At 40.6% G+C, this 17,850-nt stretch overlaps 1 protein-coding gene across 8 annotated transcripts in view; it reads right to left on the bottom strand.

Annotated features, from left to right (window-relative positions):
* Nucleotides 1-17,850, bottom strand: part of RABGEF1 (RAB guanine nucleotide exchange factor 1) — a 46,751-nt gene that overhangs the window by 15,419 nt on the left and 13,482 nt on the right. For 4 of the 8 annotated variants that reach the window (XM_075594444.1, XM_075594438.1, XM_075594443.1 and 1 more), the window contains exons 2-7: nucleotides 13,929-14,114; nucleotides 12,518-12,687; nucleotides 8,624-8,740; nucleotides 6,329-6,349; nucleotides 2,397-2,563; nucleotides 632-713 (exon numbers count right to left, since the gene is read on the bottom strand). In XM_075594444.1, the coding sequence (XP_075450559.1) occupies nucleotides 632-713; nucleotides 2,397-2,563; nucleotides 6,329-6,349; nucleotides 8,624-8,740; nucleotides 12,518-12,687; nucleotides 13,929-14,107 (736 nt within the window). In that variant the 5' untranslated portion in view covers nucleotides 14,108-14,114. The remainder of the gene's footprint in view (nucleotides 1-631; nucleotides 714-2,396; nucleotides 2,564-6,328; nucleotides 6,350-8,623; nucleotides 8,741-12,517; nucleotides 12,688-13,928; nucleotides 14,115-17,850) is intronic. The other 4 variants (XM_075594440.1, XM_075594441.1, XM_075594445.1 and 1 more) reach the window with 3 other exon arrangements.

Genomic DNA, 17,850 nt, shown 5'->3' with positions numbered 1-17,850 from the left:
TATACCACTGCGTCAGCACAGGTGACTCAATCAGTGGCTCAGTCATTTTGACAGAACCACTTGTGCGGAAGTGGGGATAGCCTTAAAACCGGACCTGTTGGGGGTTCTTGAGGACTGAAGTTGGGAACCTCGGCCCCCTATTGGCAAACTTTTAAAATATTACAAATTCACATCTGAAGGCAAAAGTTCATGAATTGCAGCATTATTAATAAAATAAATCATAATTGTGCAACGAAAGGTGTCACAATTTAATTAAAAAAAGGGTCCCCTGGTACAATGTGAAATATTAGTCTACACCAGGAGTGGTCAACTCAAGTCCTCGAGGGCCACCAATAGGTCAGGTTTTCAGGCTATCCCTGCTTCAGCACAGGAGGCTCAATCAGGGGCCAAGTCATTTTGACTGATCCAACTGTGCTGAAGCAGGGATATCCTTAAAACATGACCTATTCGTGGCCCTTGAGGAGTGGAGTTGGCCACCCCTGCCCTACACTATAAAATGTGAGAAAATGTATGGTGCTTTGAGAAAATCAGAGTTAATTTCTTAAACACTATGAATCTGTCTGTATGTCGGTGACTGGTTGAGTGAGTGTGTCTGTCTTACGTCATACTGTAAGATCACTTCAAAAGTTACCTTTCCAATAGATTTGCAATTTATCAGCTGTGTTCTGATAAAAGTCTTGGGTAAATTCTGATTGCTCCTCAATGTTCAATTCCTACAAAAATGGAAGGTGCAAGCAATGAGTTGGGCAAAGCAAGGCTAAAGCTTTATCTACTGGAGGGGAGCGTACATTCAGTGCGCAAGAACGGCATTGCCAATTGAAAAAAAAAGTGTGTAAACATACGAGAAAGAACACGTTACAGGAAGCAATATTTTCTAATGATCATAGAAGCCCTGTGCTTGCATCCAGCAGATATTCATTTAATGAATATGTGCAGAGGGAAAATATAATGGCCATTGCCACAAACATACCCACCCCCACCCACAACAGTGGTTGCCATAGTAACAGCGGATGCAGGTAAAACAGGTGAAACCGCAGCACAAATTTAATATTTTGAAAAAAGCGAATAGCGAGAAACAGGACCAGCACAACATAAACCAACCGTTTTTGTTGTGACTTAATATTTGGTCTTTGGTGGAAGGGGAGGAATCTTGCTTTACGAAACAGAGCAAAAAACAAACAAAAAACACATTCACCTGCTCCTTGAAGGATGCATATGTCTGAGGAATTGTTTGACCGTTGCAGCAAAACACTGCAAGGGTTCAGAACTGGTCACTCAATCAGCCAAAGCTTGAGAAACCAAAAACAATTGCTCTGCAACTGTACTACGTTGCAGGCCGCCCCAGCATTGCAGCTGCTATAAACAACACACTCTTTACCAACGGCAACAAGAACAGATCGTGTTCATTTTAGGTTCCCGTCTTGGAAAATTCAGTAGTTTCATTTGTTGAGGTGGCTTCTGTTGACACATTACAGTGCCACTACTGGCTGCAGACATGCAAAACCAAGAAGCACATTCACACAGCCATATTGCCCAACTATGTGGCTGATACATTAACACCTTGCTGCAGATTGTGAAGTTACATACAGTAGTTACACAGTAGATGAGGTTGAAAAAATAAATAAATTAGACACATACGTACATCAAGTTCAACTTGTGCTAAATTTAGACGACAGATACTTTATCCTATATCCATACTTACAGTATATTGATCCAGAGGAAGGCAAACAAAAAACCTCAGTGAAATATCTATCAGATTTCTCCCTGGATCAGCATGCTTCTCATGTTTACATATTTGCTATATTCCTGTATACCTTCCCTTTCTAAAAAGATGCCCAACCTTTTTTTTTAAGCTATCCATTGTATCTGCCATCACAGTCTCCAATGGTAATGTATTCCCCATTTTAACAGCCCTTACTGTAAAGAACCATTTCCTTTCATTGCTTTAATCCCCACAAACCAAACATGGTCATTTCACATGAAATGGAAATGTCTTTAGGAAAGAAATTAATTGCGCTTGTCATGACCCTGTCTGCACAGCAAATCTGAAGAATTGTCTTCTATATATTAAGCATTTCAACAGCCTAATATCCCGACTTCTTCCAAATATTTGCACTCAACCAAGCACTGCTATTCACTGCAATTACATCTTTACCTGCTGGTCTATAGAAGTCTTCCAAAATGCAAATAGATTGTAAGCTCTCCAGGACAGGGATTCCCATCCCCCCCTATTGTGGGCTTTACACACACACACACACACACACACACACACACACACACACACACACACACACACACACACACACACACACACACACACACACACACACACACACACACACACACACACACACACACACACACACACACACACAAAGCCTACTTCGGCTTCTTACCTTTTTGTCATGCATGACTTTCAAGAAGATTTTGCACTGTTTGAACACGTCGTGGCCCGCTTTCTGGTATGTCTTTAAAAACTCAACAAAGTCCTTGGACACGCGATCAGTCTCCAGGCTGACCTGCCGGGTGAGAGAAGGGCTGGGAGCTTTCGCCTCTTTGATATCTGCGGTCACCATACACGTGAAGAGGGGAACAACATTATTTTACAATGGGGTTATATTAATTTAATCATAAACATAGAAGGATTGGCACCTCGGGGCAAGTGTATTGTAAAAATACTAAGACACTGTGGACGTGGTGGATACTATATAAATATACATACAGTAAAACAGACCAAATGCCAACACAAAGAATAAATGCCCTTCCTGTAATTTTATACATCTGTAATTTAGCAAATTAGAAATATTAAATACAATGTAGGATTCAGTCTGGTAACACGGCTAACAACAAACTTCTTGAGCGAGGAGGAAATATTTTACTTATTGTAAGTATTGGGCTATAAAACAATGCATGTACCATTTCCTATCTCAGTGACTTATCACGAAAAACATTTCTGCTATTGTAAAGTTTTATGTTCGTAGCATGAGCAGTCTGTTCATTTTCACCCCAATTACAGAATTAGCCATTCTTATTGTGCCTACCCTGGCAAAGCTCTCAGTGATTTAAAGCAGAACGTTTTTTTGTTTGTTTTTAATTAAGTAGGGGGTCTCCTCTTTGTAAGTATCTCAGCAAGCAGGGGGACCCTAGAGCTGAAATTAATGCAGTTCAGCTTCGGAGACCCCCTGCTTCAGTCATAACTATATAAAAAGAAAAGCAGGATTTCTGCTTTACATTTTGTTTGCACTAAAATCGCAGCACTGTTTCAGCCAGGCAGGCCACAGCACTTTATAGGCATTTGTTAAAAACAAAACAAAACAAAAAAAAGAGACACCAGCCCACTTATCCAATGTAAATAAATATATTGAAAGTATATGATTTAAACAGCACTAAGAATATAGGGGAGTAAAATAAGACTAGGGTGCATGGGAACTTGGGAGGGACCCTATTCCCTCCCAAAGGACAATATAGAACAAGGAAGGGAGGGGGTTTGCCCAGCTCTCAAATGAAAAATAAAGTAAATGACAAATATGTTAAAGACATTTTACTGTGATATTGCCACAATATGGCCATACAATATGTATAGATAATCGCACAGGTCCGCTATATACGTACAACTGTGAGTAACAGCAAATTGAGTGGAACACAGGGTGAGGGAAGGGAATAAGAAAGAGAGAAGGGAAAAGGGGGAGGGATCAAGAAAAATAAGGGGGGCAACGTTTCAGGGCGGGATGTCCCTTGTCCTGGCCTGTTCCCCAAGATCACAGTGATTAAGGGTACGTCCCTTAAGTCCTATATGGACGGTAACCTATATCCTATACTCGATTAAGAGGTTAGTTTTTATCTACTCACAGTTGATCTGTGTGATCGGAGCCCCGTTGTGACTATACCATACATTCATATGTGGCTGGTTTACATAAACCTGTTCTTCCCAGATACAATTATATAACAAGACCAGCATATCTGTCTAGCATAACTACAAGCCGTGGTTTAGAGTCTCTCTATTTTTGGATAATAGACAATTAGACCTTGTTGCCATTAATTGTATTTCTTTTATCCATCTTATATAAAGCATACTGTAGCGCTACTTGTGCTCAGCTTACCGTATTTGTGTACACAACAGTCTCTCATATGGAACATATTATATTTAGTATTGTGCGTATGCATATATTAGTGGTTTAGCTCAGCCTTAGGATCACCACAACACTGAGGATTTGTAATTAACTTTCTAGGTATATACTTCATTTGTTCATGTATGTATACTACGATTTAATAAAGTTTAGTTTATTATTTTGGTCTTTTTAGCTGGTCCTAGTGATCTATTTAGATTGCCACCCAGATATTATCTGAGGGACCATTTAGGTCCATATATCTTATTACTTAGTATTGAGTGCAGTAATTGGGGTACTTTGGATCTTCGGATCAACTTCTTGTAACTGGTTAATAAGTCTGGGCCCAAAAGGCTAAGTCCAAAGTGTACAACCCACATACAGTACAATCGATACTAGTTTTGTTAGGGACTTGTACCAATGAGGACAGATTGGTGCAAAGAATCCAAACTGCAGTACTGTAGTTCTGGCTGGGCCCAAGATTCCACCAGCAAATGGCTAAATAGAGAGTCTGAAATGCAGCTATTTTATCAGGGTCAACCAAATACATTTTTAACAACAATTTCTGCAAACCCACAAATTGATGGAAGGTGGTTAATCACACCGCAAAAAAATGACTTCAAACTTCTCTTCAGAAACAAATCTGAGATTTTATTTCCAACTTAATTAATTTGATTAAATTTACACAAGTGAACATTTGGGCCTTAGTCATAAATAGCATGGACACAACTATGACTTGTGCTAAATAGACATTTATAATGGCTTGCGTCTATGTGCATGCGGCAGTTATTAAATAAAAAAATAATAATAATATATAAATATATATTTTTTTTTCCCGATGACTATTCCTTCCCCCTCTCCCCCCCAAGACAGACTATTCAAGGGTGTCAAATAATATATGAACTAATAAGAATCTAGTAGTATAAAAATAATCAGGTATCAGATCATATCTAGGTTCCCACATGCAGGGAAGGGACACGAGAGCCTGCTTGTAATAATATACTGTACAGTACTTGATTATCTTCCAGGCAGCTTGATTTTATCATATGGAAATCCCGTGATAGCAGCGAGTCAGGGGTAGGGGGAGGGAAACATTCTAAGAAAGGTTTGTTAGAGTGTACTTTTATATCTCTGGCCTCTGGCCTCCTCTAATTGTCCTATACATTCTAGGCTGTTATTTGCAGGAACAGATGACAAGACAATGGGACACCGTTCTGAACATTTCATTGACAATTAGCTTAAAAAACTGATTAAAGGACACTCAAAACAAAACCTTGGAAAGCTTTATTTCATAAACCTTGCCCTCCAACGGGTTCTAATTAGCAGGTACTCTATATTTGGGTCCTGTAAAACCAGCTGTACTTGTTAAATTGAAAGGTGTGGTGTGTGGTGTGTGAGATAAATCACATAGATTAGGAAACTACCATAGGAATGGATTGGAAGTACCTCCATCCAGCACCAGTAGAGCAGCTACAGTGAGACTTATTTTTAGGTGCAAAATGTTGGCGAGTCTGCGTATATGGGCTGTACAGTGGAGTCTACAGTACCTAACAATGTGTGAGATTAGTGTCACCTATGGAGAAACAGACCCTCTATCACATCTCCACTACGTAACTTCCAGACCTTTTTACGTCTCGCTGAATTTCGCTCATTCGTTTAGACGTGAAGTGTGTTAACCCATTAAATTGCTCCCATAACTGCATACTGCAGTGCCCATTTCAGTACCACATTGCATGTCTAAATAATTTGGCATGTTGTGCAACATTACAGAAGTGCACTTATCCATCTCCAAAGCTGCAACTTAAAAAGCCCTAGACATGGTGAGCATTTATTTGTTATACAAATAAGATATTTTTGTACCCTGTAGGATAATGCCATTACTATATTATGATTAATTGAATCTTGAAATCCCAATCTCCGGGACTGCCAGGATGTGGCACTGTTCCAATCCTGTGGGACTCTGCTTTGCACAACTCATGTGGCAAAGGGCTTAGTATGTGGTATTCTCAGAGCCAACAAAACAAATTGACAAGTGGAGGTCCATCAAAGTTCATCTAGCTTTTTTCACACAACCAATATAACTATTTTTGTTGGAGAAAGTAGGATAATGATCAACTGTGGAGCAAAAGTGAACTCACTAGTAACACTTGCCCTAAGCCTTGGAATTTGAATAAAATGGAAGGGGTCACTAAAAAGCTACACAAGGTAAATGAGGCACCCACCTCTCAGCTTGTCACAAAGCACTGCAAAAAAAACAGTGATGGGGCATGGTGATGACAAATGTACATAATACAAACACTGGTTAAAACAAATAAATCATAACAAAACAAGATGGTAAATATTGCCAATCAGCTGCTCGGAAGCATTGGGAAGCATTGGGAAGCATGCATGCAAAGGACAACCAAACCCACTGCAAGCAGCAAACAAAAGGCACAGCCAGAAACTGATAAGTTTGCTTGGAAATGTAAACTGCTTTCCCCCACACACCCAAAATTGGATGCATCAAAATGTGTGCAAAAATGTGCATGTGTTTTTCCATTAATCTTGTTTCTTCTATGAGGCTCTAAGAAATTTATTTTCCATGATATTGAGCTCACTAGCACATTGTTACCAGCAGTAGATCCAACTCCAGAGTACCCACTGCCATTGAAGAGAACGGAGCTTGTTTAACCCACTCAAAGGTTTACTTTTTTTTTACCCACAGATAAATGTATCTCTGGCCGTGCCTCTGCTTTTCACACAGATAATACTAGTCATGCTGAGAGACATTAGCTTTGTTGGATTATGGTTCATTCTAGTGGCCTTAGGCTTGATAAAGGTTAATGTACGACGTGAAAAAACGTGGGAAAATGAGGCAATACACACTTAAAGCATCTACACAGCTCATCTTTAATCCCTTTATTGGGCGTGAAGGAATGGAATGGTTTTAGGTCGATCGTAACCAAACTTCTAAAGTGTAAAAATACCATCGAGAGAAGATAGAAGAGTGTACCGACAGAATAAAATGTGTAGGTAAATTTATCATTTTGAAAAATGGTCACATCTTTAATCTTTCTAATGTCACGGATCCATATGAACATTTTAAGTTATACCTTTGAAAGTGGAAGGCTCAATGTATAATGTAGGTTCAATGTATAATGTAAGATTAGATATTACAAAATGGCTGAGCACTTAAAGCTCATGTTCGGTGCAATGTGGTCAAACATGTTCTGACCACATCAGTAGTACATCAAGGCTTTTAAACCAAGGAGCACATCACATCACTTCACAAAAGGGAGCCCAAATAGGAGCGATGCAAGTACTTCCATGGACTGCCCACTGTAAAAAGTGTTTTCTTAGACAAGGATAATTAATTAGTTTAATGATTTGAGTTGTTTAAATCAAGGCTTTATGTAATGGTGTGTTCATTGTGAGTATACTAAAGAGGCCATCATCAGGATCTGTCTTGTAATGGAACAAAACTGTATAATAAGTAGGAAACGTACGCCAGGGTGTTAACCGTCACAAGCAGGATATTCTGATGTAGCCTCTTTACAGGTATTGCCTCCATCCCCTTTCTACTGCTCACGGTACTGTAGGAAAACGCCCACTTTTGGTTTCAGTGAACCAGCCTCTGTTGTAGTCGGAGACTGCGTGAGAGACTGCTGAGACTATGTCCATGGAGTAAGACTCAACTGCTCCCAATAAATCAATTGCACCCGCACTGCCACAATGGGATAACTGTACCCAATGTGACAACTGAACCAGTGTAGAACACGTTCCCCAATATGAGAACTGCTATTAAAAACAGTAGTGTGTGTATCCAGGAATTGATTCTGGCTCAGTATTAAAAGGTAGCAATACAACAGCACATGGGGATAAGATAATCAATATAACTAGGAATATAAATTAGTATTTCAGCTGATTGAATTTAACAAATTTTGAACCTTTACTTTTTTTTTTAAACTCCTAGGCCTACTGTTTAAGAATAGCACACATTCACACAATATGGCACTTCAAGAGTTGGGTCTCCACCATTGCCCTCTTGACACGATTTAAATATTTGTTCTCTGTGCTACTGTTGTGGTTCTCAACAACCAAACAAGATAAAGCAGCACTGCATGATTCAGCACAGATTGAACTGGGAAATAGAGGGCAACACACCAAGCCACAACTCTGTGCAGACCGCCCCTCTGTAGTCAGTGAATAATGTGGGGAAGGGGGGGGCGATACCGTATGTCCCAGTCACATCTGTGTAATACAGGGAACGGGTGTCCTATTCAGTGGTTATTACAATCAATATAGTTGAACATTTAGTGCAAATGTTGTATACTTAAAGTAGGCATTTAATATAGGAGAAATATTTAAATTGTTCATATGCAAAGAAATGTGTTGCTTGCCTTCTGACAACAAAGGGGTTAAGTTGGCAAACCGGCAATGCTGCTTCAATGCCTAAAAAGCCACTACATTTATACAACAGCACAGCTACACACAGCCTATGCAGCAGCAAGCAGACAGCACAGGCTACACTGGTTTACCTTCAGCAGTGGAGGCCAGTTCCCAGGGGGGGACAAAAAGCCCCTTCAAGTCCCTGAGAATATCTGCACTGCGCTCCCTCCCCGCCTGTCCTGGCATAAGAGACTTTTCTTCCAGTGCTGAAATAAATACGGGAGCAAGCCAGACAGCCGAAAGGGGTACGAGGGGGGGGGGGGGGGGGGAGAAAGAGAGGATGAGGAAGAGGGAGGGAAGAGGGAAGGAGAAAATGAGATGCAAAATGATCATACTCATTTACGACAAGCGCCAAGGCCATCAAGTAAATGAAGAGACTGTGCCAGGCTAAAGTTTCATTGCAATTCATGCAAAGCAAGTAAGCCAAAATTACAGTGGATTGGTTTATCCACACCCAGAATACTGTTCAGTGCTGAGAACACTGCAGGCTGTTTAATGATGTAGTCCCACAAAGGACCAGTGTCAGTCAATAGCAGTGACACACATTCCACCTAGAAAATTGTGGGCCTTAGGGTAGAGACATCAAGGGATCAACAAGCACTTCCCCATTACGAGCTCCACTGAAAAGAAAAAACATTAAACTTCCAAAGAAACCACCGTAGCCACATTTTTACCTTATTCATTATTACCTCTGTTTTATACCAACAACATTGTGGTATATGTTGTTGGTATAAAACTGCCGCAGGCAGTTTTAGGTATAATCATGGCCTTAAGCTTCCGCTTCCTTGTGTTTGCTATAGCAACTATTTAGAAATACACAGCACTTCCTCTTTTTAAAATAGGCAGCCATACTGTGAACCCAGGGAAGCGGATCTTCTATTGCTCGATCACGGGAGAACAGATCGATTGGCAGCTTAGATAATTGCATTGCCATGAATGTAAGGAACGGACACATTATTTAAAAAAATAACAGGCAAGAGGCAATGACCCTGTGGGTGGAATAGGGAGTCAGAGGAAATTGAAAGAATTGGATCTGTCACTGAATCATATACTGTACTTCCATTTTGATAAATGAACTGTATTTAGGACTCATTACGGAAGAGTTTATTACAGCAGACTTGGCATGGAGCATGTCTGCAGGGTACTTCCCACAGTCCTGCATAGCCTCCTGATGTAGGCAATATACAATGTTACTGTGCAGGGTTTGATTTTGGGGCCTAACTGGAAAGTTAAAGGTTTTTAAAAATTGCATAACTGACCCTTAAAAAACAAACATAAAAAAAAGTTCACAATGTATTGCTTGGGCAATGCTGAGAAACCATGCCCATGCTGAGAAACTGCTGTTTTATTCCAGTGATCATGCACAGGGGGCAATCAAATGGTTAATATGGAACAAGCAATGTCATGTTGTGAAATTGATCACCAGGTCACATCCCTTCATTTAAAGCTCTAATTATATTCCATATTGTTACTGGAGAAAAGAAAGTGCATGCTCCAGAGAGGACATGACCAGACCATTAGAAAAACAGTCTGATGAGAATAGGTCATTGTATGAGGACATTAAATGAATGAACAGAATGAGAGTTTTTATGCCCACCAACTGGAATTAACTTTCCATGATTTGGGACTGGGGTCCCCATTTCTAGATGGCTCAGGTGTTTTGCATTATAAGCTCAGAAGAAACCAGTTTCCAAATGAAAGGTTTCATTATATGAGCTGCCTGGTTTCCATCGGTGAGACCTGCTTAATGGTTTGTGGTCTGTAGACATCTACTCATTAGAGCAGAATTACACATTTATACCATCACATTTGAAACTACCCACTATTGATATATTAACATTTACTTCCTTAAGATCTGGTTTTACAATTACCATTTTTCTCGTAGTTGAAAAAAATGGTTAAAGTCATCTTCGTGCATTTCGTTATGACAAATGATATAATAGTATCAGAATTAGACTGTCAACGTACCTTGTACAAGGTGCTAAAGGCGCCATCTGATTATTAAATCCAAGATGCACATCATATAAATGATTGCCACAAACATCCACTTTTAAGACTTAGTGTGACGGTAGGGGTAGCTGGTCTCACAAAGGTAAAGCCCAGCTAGTTATCCCTAAAACAGTGCGTGAAAAAGCCTCAAAACTGTGATATACGCAATAGGGAACCTTTAGGTATATATTGGGGGAAAATGGTACTGGGACATAAAAATAATGTAAGCCATTTTATTCCTGATAACATTGTATTTTCCCCAGCCAGCAGGCTTGTATTGTGGGTTGCATGTGTTCATTTCTATGGAGGCAGACTGATTAGATCAGCCGAGGTGCCTGCATAGAAATGTGGATTGAGACAAAGGCTGGGAGCGGCGACGTGTTAAAAACATTTGGTGAATGGAGAAGGGTGGACAATCAGGTCTGTGGATGGGCTTTCAGAGCCTTTGTTCCCTGCAGACTGAGGTGCCTACCCAGCGGGAGGTATACGGCTGGCAAGGGGGAGCCGTTGCAGGGTTTGAGCCCCGTAGGCACGGTTCCCATTGGCCAGTTCGAATTCCCCACTTCCCACTAGCATTGTCAACACAGGGTGGGTCTTGTGTGCCTCTGCACGCCCCCTCATCTGGCATTGGTTGCACAATCTCAATCCGGCAGCTCCTTCCCCATGTAAAGGATAGCCAACGAGGGCTATGTACGGAGCGGTGCCGATCAGAGTATGAGAGCGAGTTTGCATTCTAATGGTGATAAGCTGGAGATATATTTCAGAGTGGCTGTGTGTTCAGCACTCTGATATCCTGGACGATAAGCAGACAGGGCAAACCTACTTAAAGCAGGCCCCTGCATCTAGCGAGACTAGAGTCTACTCCCCAGGTCCCCAGTTAGTATTGAATTCTGTTATTGTGTATTTTGTCTTGTCTGCTGGCTTGCCAGAATAAACCTAATTTTATTTAACAACTTTGTCCCGTCTGGTGCTAATGATCCCAGGGGTTTTGGTGTAAAAGTGCTGGTCTCCCGTGGCACTTAGAAGTGCACAAGCAATAAGATCCACACCAGAAAATACACATTTGAATTGGGTAAACCAAAATATATTTAAAAAGGGTGTGGTAAAGATCAGTGACATTTTCCCTTTCATACAATACATGGATGTCTAGTGCATACGATTCTGGAAGTCACCAAGACTCTAAATACAGAATTCTTGATTAAAAATGTTAATATAATATATGGGGATGAAAATAAAATATACAATCAAGCTGCCCCATGAACTGTGAATGAATAGAGTAAATAGAACAGGTTCAGACCATCAGAACATGGTTTGCCGGAGAGCTCTATATACACAGAAGTGTTGGAGTGAAGTAACAGGCCACCGGCCAAAGCAGAACAGTGAAATGGTTAATCTCAAGATCAGCTAGGTTTGTGAGAACAGTGCAAACACCCACCCTGCCACCTCCAGAGATAATTATTAATTTTTATAAATGGGGCAACACCTCCCCCTTTCCCCAGAGTTATGGTTTAAAAAGATAGTGTTCCCTCAACTATGAAATACACATTTTGTTGAAGTAACTTTTTAACAGCCCTCAATGATGATTCTTTCATTTCATTTGCATGTTTTGACACCCAAAAGGGATATATCTGCCTGTAATGGTGTAAGATTTAAACTACTTTTCTAAAAAAAACAAAAGTAATTTCCTCATAAAATAGGCGTCAAATGCTTTCTCTTTATGATCACTAATGGCAATTCAAATAAAATGCAAGTAAAATCTCTATCGATTAATATGAGTGCGTTACATTTTTCTGTGATCTCGCTCCAAAAACATGTGCTGCGCTATTTTTGGCAATTATTTCAAAATCACTTAGTTTTTTCCTAATATTTTCAAATGGTAACAACCCAAGGAATTGGAGTACCAGATACACGCAGCTTTACTCTGAGCAGCTCCAACATGATCACATCAGTGCCTGGCAATTCTCCTCTGCATGTTCGGGAGGTGGAGGACTTACCTTTCTTTGGTTGGCTTCTTGACGAAGCAGTGAAGAATTTTTTCACTGTGGTCACTTTACGCGTCTTCTCATTGGACTTCTTTTCCTCAAACTTGGAGAAGGTGAGGGAAGATTGCCCTCCTTGGGCACCCTGGCTGCTGGCAAACGCTGCCTCCTCTTCCCTCTGCAGCCTGGGAAAGAAATGAAAGTGAAAAGGTCACTGCTGTGCTTCCCATGGCCAGTGTGATCGTTCTAGGTCTACGATCCATGTTCAGGACCTAAAAGGTGCAATCCCACAAAAAAAGGCCAGAAAACAACCTTTTGTAAGGAATGTAATAGTCTCATCTGTTATTTACCTTTAACCCAACCTGTCCTCATCAGAGAGCTAATAAAGATAAGGGGGGATAGAGGGGGCCCTGGTTGTGCAAATTCTTGTTGAACACTGATATTATACAGAGGAAGAAGGCAGAGGAAACCAAACTGCTGCCAAGTCTCAGCTCACCATGTTTGCAAACTAATTGTAATACTGTACGTAAAAGGTGTCAGATTTGGGTAAGAAAAAACAAAAAGGCAATCACCCCATTGTAACACAGTAATTATTACAATTTGGTCTGATGGGGGATATGGTCCCTTTCAGCTTGATGGCACAGGGATTACCCAGTGTATTAAACATGATTTAAGATGTTAGCCGAGAGGTCGTGGCACCTTTTTAGGGAGATGGGCAACTTGGTCAAAGTTCGAATTCACCGTAAAATGGTTGTGTTTTTCACAAATTCGATCTTTCTGCGAATTAGTCTTCGTTCAGAAAAAGGGGCTTCTATACTTATTTGGATTATGCAAAAAAATAAATTTAACAAAAGTGAAAGTGCACGTAATTTATTTTAAAGTTTGCTTCGACAAACTTAAAATAACATTTATAAAACTTTTTTTAAAAGTTGAAATTAACTTATGCTGGTTTACGAGACAAATTTTGACACCTCCGATTATCTCTACTTTATAGCGAACAGATGTATTATCATTATATTCATTTCTCAAATAGAAATGGATAAAATAAAAGATGCAATTTTATAGAGATGCTACTTACACATTTCATGATACAATTGCCCTGCAGAGCAGTCTGGAAAAATCAATTAAATATGCACTGCAGCAGCAGCAGCACTGTTTATACTACCCCAATAACTTTCCTATTGTTCCAATTTAAATTTATGTTTCTGTATTATTTTTATCACTTTTCGGCATTCGCCAAGCTGACATTTTAGGTGCCACGCTGAAAAAATAAAAAAATGTTTGAGGGAAAATTGTAGGTGACTCCTAGCATAAAACGGATGGCTTCGTGCACCTTAAAACCCCAGAGGCAGAGCACACTACCCCGTCCACTAATCCATAAAACAAAACACCTCCTACGTGTCTATATAGAAGCATTCATCGTTACCGTTCTGCGAGCTCCCAGTCCTCTTGGATCTGCTTCTGCCGAGATTTCTGGTACTCCTCTCTCCAACACTTTGAGCAGAAGCCCTGCGAGGCCAGGTTTCCGAAGTAGCCGCATCCTTTCTTACATAGAAGCTCCGACTGGTCCACATGGATTGCCCGACGCTCCGACTTCATGCTCATCTTCCTGCTGGAAGACAAGACACAGAGTTCACACGTGGATACTGTACGAGATTTTAACCCAGAGGCGTAATCTAATTGGGAGAGAAGGTGATTTGTGGCATAGTAGGAAGGGGAAACTTGTTCCAAGGTCACATGGAGGACGGACACTGATTCGAACCCGGTTCCCCCAGTTGAGGGGCAGGGACATTACCACCAAGTTACTCCTGCAGCTCTAGAGAGAATGTTGCAACTTTGTTGGAATCCTAGCACTATTAGCAGATGAATCTAAGTGAATCACGTTACAAACATTATTCAACCCGAAAACTAGGGTTGAGGAAGAGCATGCGGGAGGGGCCTGGCTGTCCTTCATGCTTCTGATCCTTCTCTGTAGATTTGTGTTGGTTGCGATTCCTTTTAATGGGATCATTACACGAAATCATATTTCAGAGCTTTCCCTGTGCGGTTTCGAAAGCTCTGTACACTGATTTATAAAGTACCATAACAACCTACAATGAATCTACATTTCACCAGGATCAATATGGGACTACTGGAACAATGATCTTTGCTGAAAATGAATATGTTCAACCACTCACTATGGAACCTCGTCTGAGCTGTTATTTCTAACACAGGATAGAGCGGTAAGGTTGAAGAGCTTTTTAGGTCAAGATTACATCTGTATAATTGTGGAACCTTAATCAGCAAAGTAGGCACAATTGTTGGTTAGCGAAGGTCAGGTAGGAAGCTTCAACTGCTGCTTTTTATCTGATCTACTCAGTCAATTTGACTTCTTTCCCACTTTTCTCCATAACCCTCCTATTCCCTTTTAACCCCATTTCCCCTTTATCCCATCTCATCTTATGTCCACCGGAAACAGCCTTGATTTCAAATTTTTCAGAGGCAGCAAGGCTTCTACAGCTCCCCAAGCCTCCCCTACCACTGTTCAGTATGTAACCACTATTAAGGGGGAGACCATTCCTCATGCTTTTCCAGGGTGCAAACATGTTTATCAGGATATTAGTCTAGGCCAGAGGTTCCCAACTCCAGTCAACAAGGACCACTAACAGTGCAAGTTTTTAATCTTGAGCACAGGTGATTGTTCTAATGAGAGGATAGTCGTAAAGCTTGCACCATTTGTGGCCCTTGAGGACTGAAGTTGGGAACCTCTGGAGTACACAATTCTAGGAGTTGCTGATCTGGAGGCTATCTTTTCCATATGGCCATGGTTTATTCATCCATTTGATGTGGTCATGCGACTCTACTTCAGCAATCCCTCAAGACTATGGTCTTCCATGATTGTTTTATATATGTGTTCGAAGGTGGCTGATACAGCAGACTATGGCAACTCGGGCACATATTTCTGAGCTGAATAGCTTGTTCATTAAAAGGATCTTCTCTAGCAACTGTGTCTCTTGTACGTTATTCACCATGCAGTAGGGTGGGGATTATGACCGCTTAATAAAAGCATGAGCTTTGTTTCGGGTTGGATGCTGCGAACTTCGGACGATAAGTTTCCTTAGGCGAATTAAAGCAGCTTTCCTGGGGGCACTTTCTATAAAACATCTTTAAAATGTAATATATGCAGCATTTGATTGCCTTTAATGAAAAATTAATGATCTAAACTGTGGACTGCTCTGTTCTGTGATCGATCAGAGAATAGCCTGCTCACTGAGTTCATCTAATAGTCGCCTTCCCAATCGAATACAATATAACCTTATATTACTATGGGTAACATTGTCTATTACAGCTTTCAACTCAGTAACAGTCTCCTGCTGGGAACACTGCAACACTTTCCCTGTTTGTGAGCATTTGTTAGCTCTTGCACTGCTGGGCTCAAAAACAGTACTGTAAGTATTGTCCAATAGTACAGATTTAAAGACAAAAATAGGATTTTGAATGTTTTGCTGTTTTAAGACAATGATGTATTTCTTCAATGCCAGCCCTCTATAAAAGATGCCTTCCAAGGTATGGAAAATGCTCTAGAGTCTCACTGTGAAAAGCTCATTGTGAGCTTGTTGGCAAAAAACCTTAGTCTGGGTGTTAAGTGGCAGTCTAATATCTTGCTTCCGAGTGAGCACAAACTATACAGAGTTGTTAGCGATTTGAAGATTGATGATAATCAAAGGTGAATGTGTTTTTTTATCTAGTCAGGTGTACCTTCGCAGTAAGGAATAGTAGAAGTGTTGGAGCGATGACACAGCTTTGCTTGACTCATCTCAACTTCAAAGGGGTCTCTGCTAGATCCATTACGGAGAATCCCTGCTCGCACATCCTCATGGAGCAGGGAAAGAATGGGGAATATTCCGTGGTTATCTGACTTCAAAAGCATTTCTCCCCAGTGCTTCTCATTTGAAAGAAAAGCTTTTAAGGAGGTCAAAGGGCTATGTAAAAGTTTTTACTTTTTGTAAGAAAAAATTCTGCAGCTGATGAGCAGCATGAGTGAAGATCATGTCACTTGTGCCTCAGGATGGTCTAGAATCGATACTGGGAGAGATCCAAATAGAAATAGCCGGTGCGCAGCCAAAATAGCAAAGCTAGGACGTGGTGACCAAAATTTTTTTTATTGGTTAAAAAAATAAGTAGTAGTTCTGGTAATCATCCAACATGTTTCACATTGGAGGCGCTTTATCAAGTCTTTTGAGCACCGGATTCTGGATTTGCATTAATCCTACCCACCAATAGAAATCGATACTAGAAAGGAGCTCTCCAGCAAGTGAAAGGAGAGGGTTCAGCTGGATGTTTCCTGTGAGACAGCAACACAACCCACTCTAAACAACTTTATTTCCATGGGAGATGCCGGTCTGTACGGGACGATCATGGAGAAGCTGTTGACACCAACTTCCACATTTCTTCAAAGAGCGAAACATTGTTCCAATGGCAAGGAAACAGAGTCTTTCTGCTTCAGCACTCACCCTCCTTCAAAGCCGTTGATACAGACTTCTTCCTCCTGCTCCACTGTGGAGGATCGATCATTGGGTGCTGGGCAGGCTTATTATCGTGGCGAGTTGTACTCGCTCAATGTCACACCGTTAAAAATACATCCTAGTGGTGCTGCTGCTTGTTGCACAGGTACACTGAAGGTCATTCCACTATCCGCCACCTTTAGACAAGCTGGGTAGCCGTACAGTTCTGCCACCAGAGTGACTACACACAAAGTAGAATGGAAGAGACACTCTTGCGGATATAAAGCAGAAGTTCCCATCTGTTGCCAGAATTTCTTAATCTTTTTTTTTTTAACCAAATCTGCTGTTTAGATTAAAGCAATAGGAGTACAACTACCAGTTCCAACTACAAAAAAAGTACAGAAAATATTTGTACAGAAGTTCATTAGTTGCTGCTCAGCCATCATGTACTGTAATTGCTTTGAAAGTCTCCGGCTGACTAAGATTTCATTTCTGAGGCAATAAATGAAGCAATAAGCCAACATCCTCCCTACCAGTTTTGACCCTCGTTTCACAGCAATAGTTTTAAAAATGTATGCCCAAAAGCACAACTTCAAACCCCACGACAAGCATGCTGATAATCCATGGTCGCAGTGATGGGGGCTTAATTAGAACATGTGTTTGAGAAAACGTCAATGGCGGCTTTTCTTTTTTTAACTTCAATCTTACATAACATACGTGCTACAGGATTTCACAATTAGGCATGAGAATATATATATAAATAAAAAATACAGTGTTTTAGCCATTGAATCCTTTGTATATCAGTATTGCTCGACCTGAAGAAGAGAGGATAACTCTCGAAAGCTTGTCCTATGACATAAATTG

Source organism: Ascaphus truei, chromosome 3, assembly GCF_040206685.1.
Source record: "Ascaphus truei isolate aAscTru1 chromosome 3, aAscTru1.hap1, whole genome shotgun sequence".
NCBI classification, from domain to species: Eukaryota; Metazoa; Chordata; class Amphibia; order Anura; family Ascaphidae; genus Ascaphus; species Ascaphus truei.
This window is presented reverse-complemented; position numbering and strand designations above follow the sequence as displayed.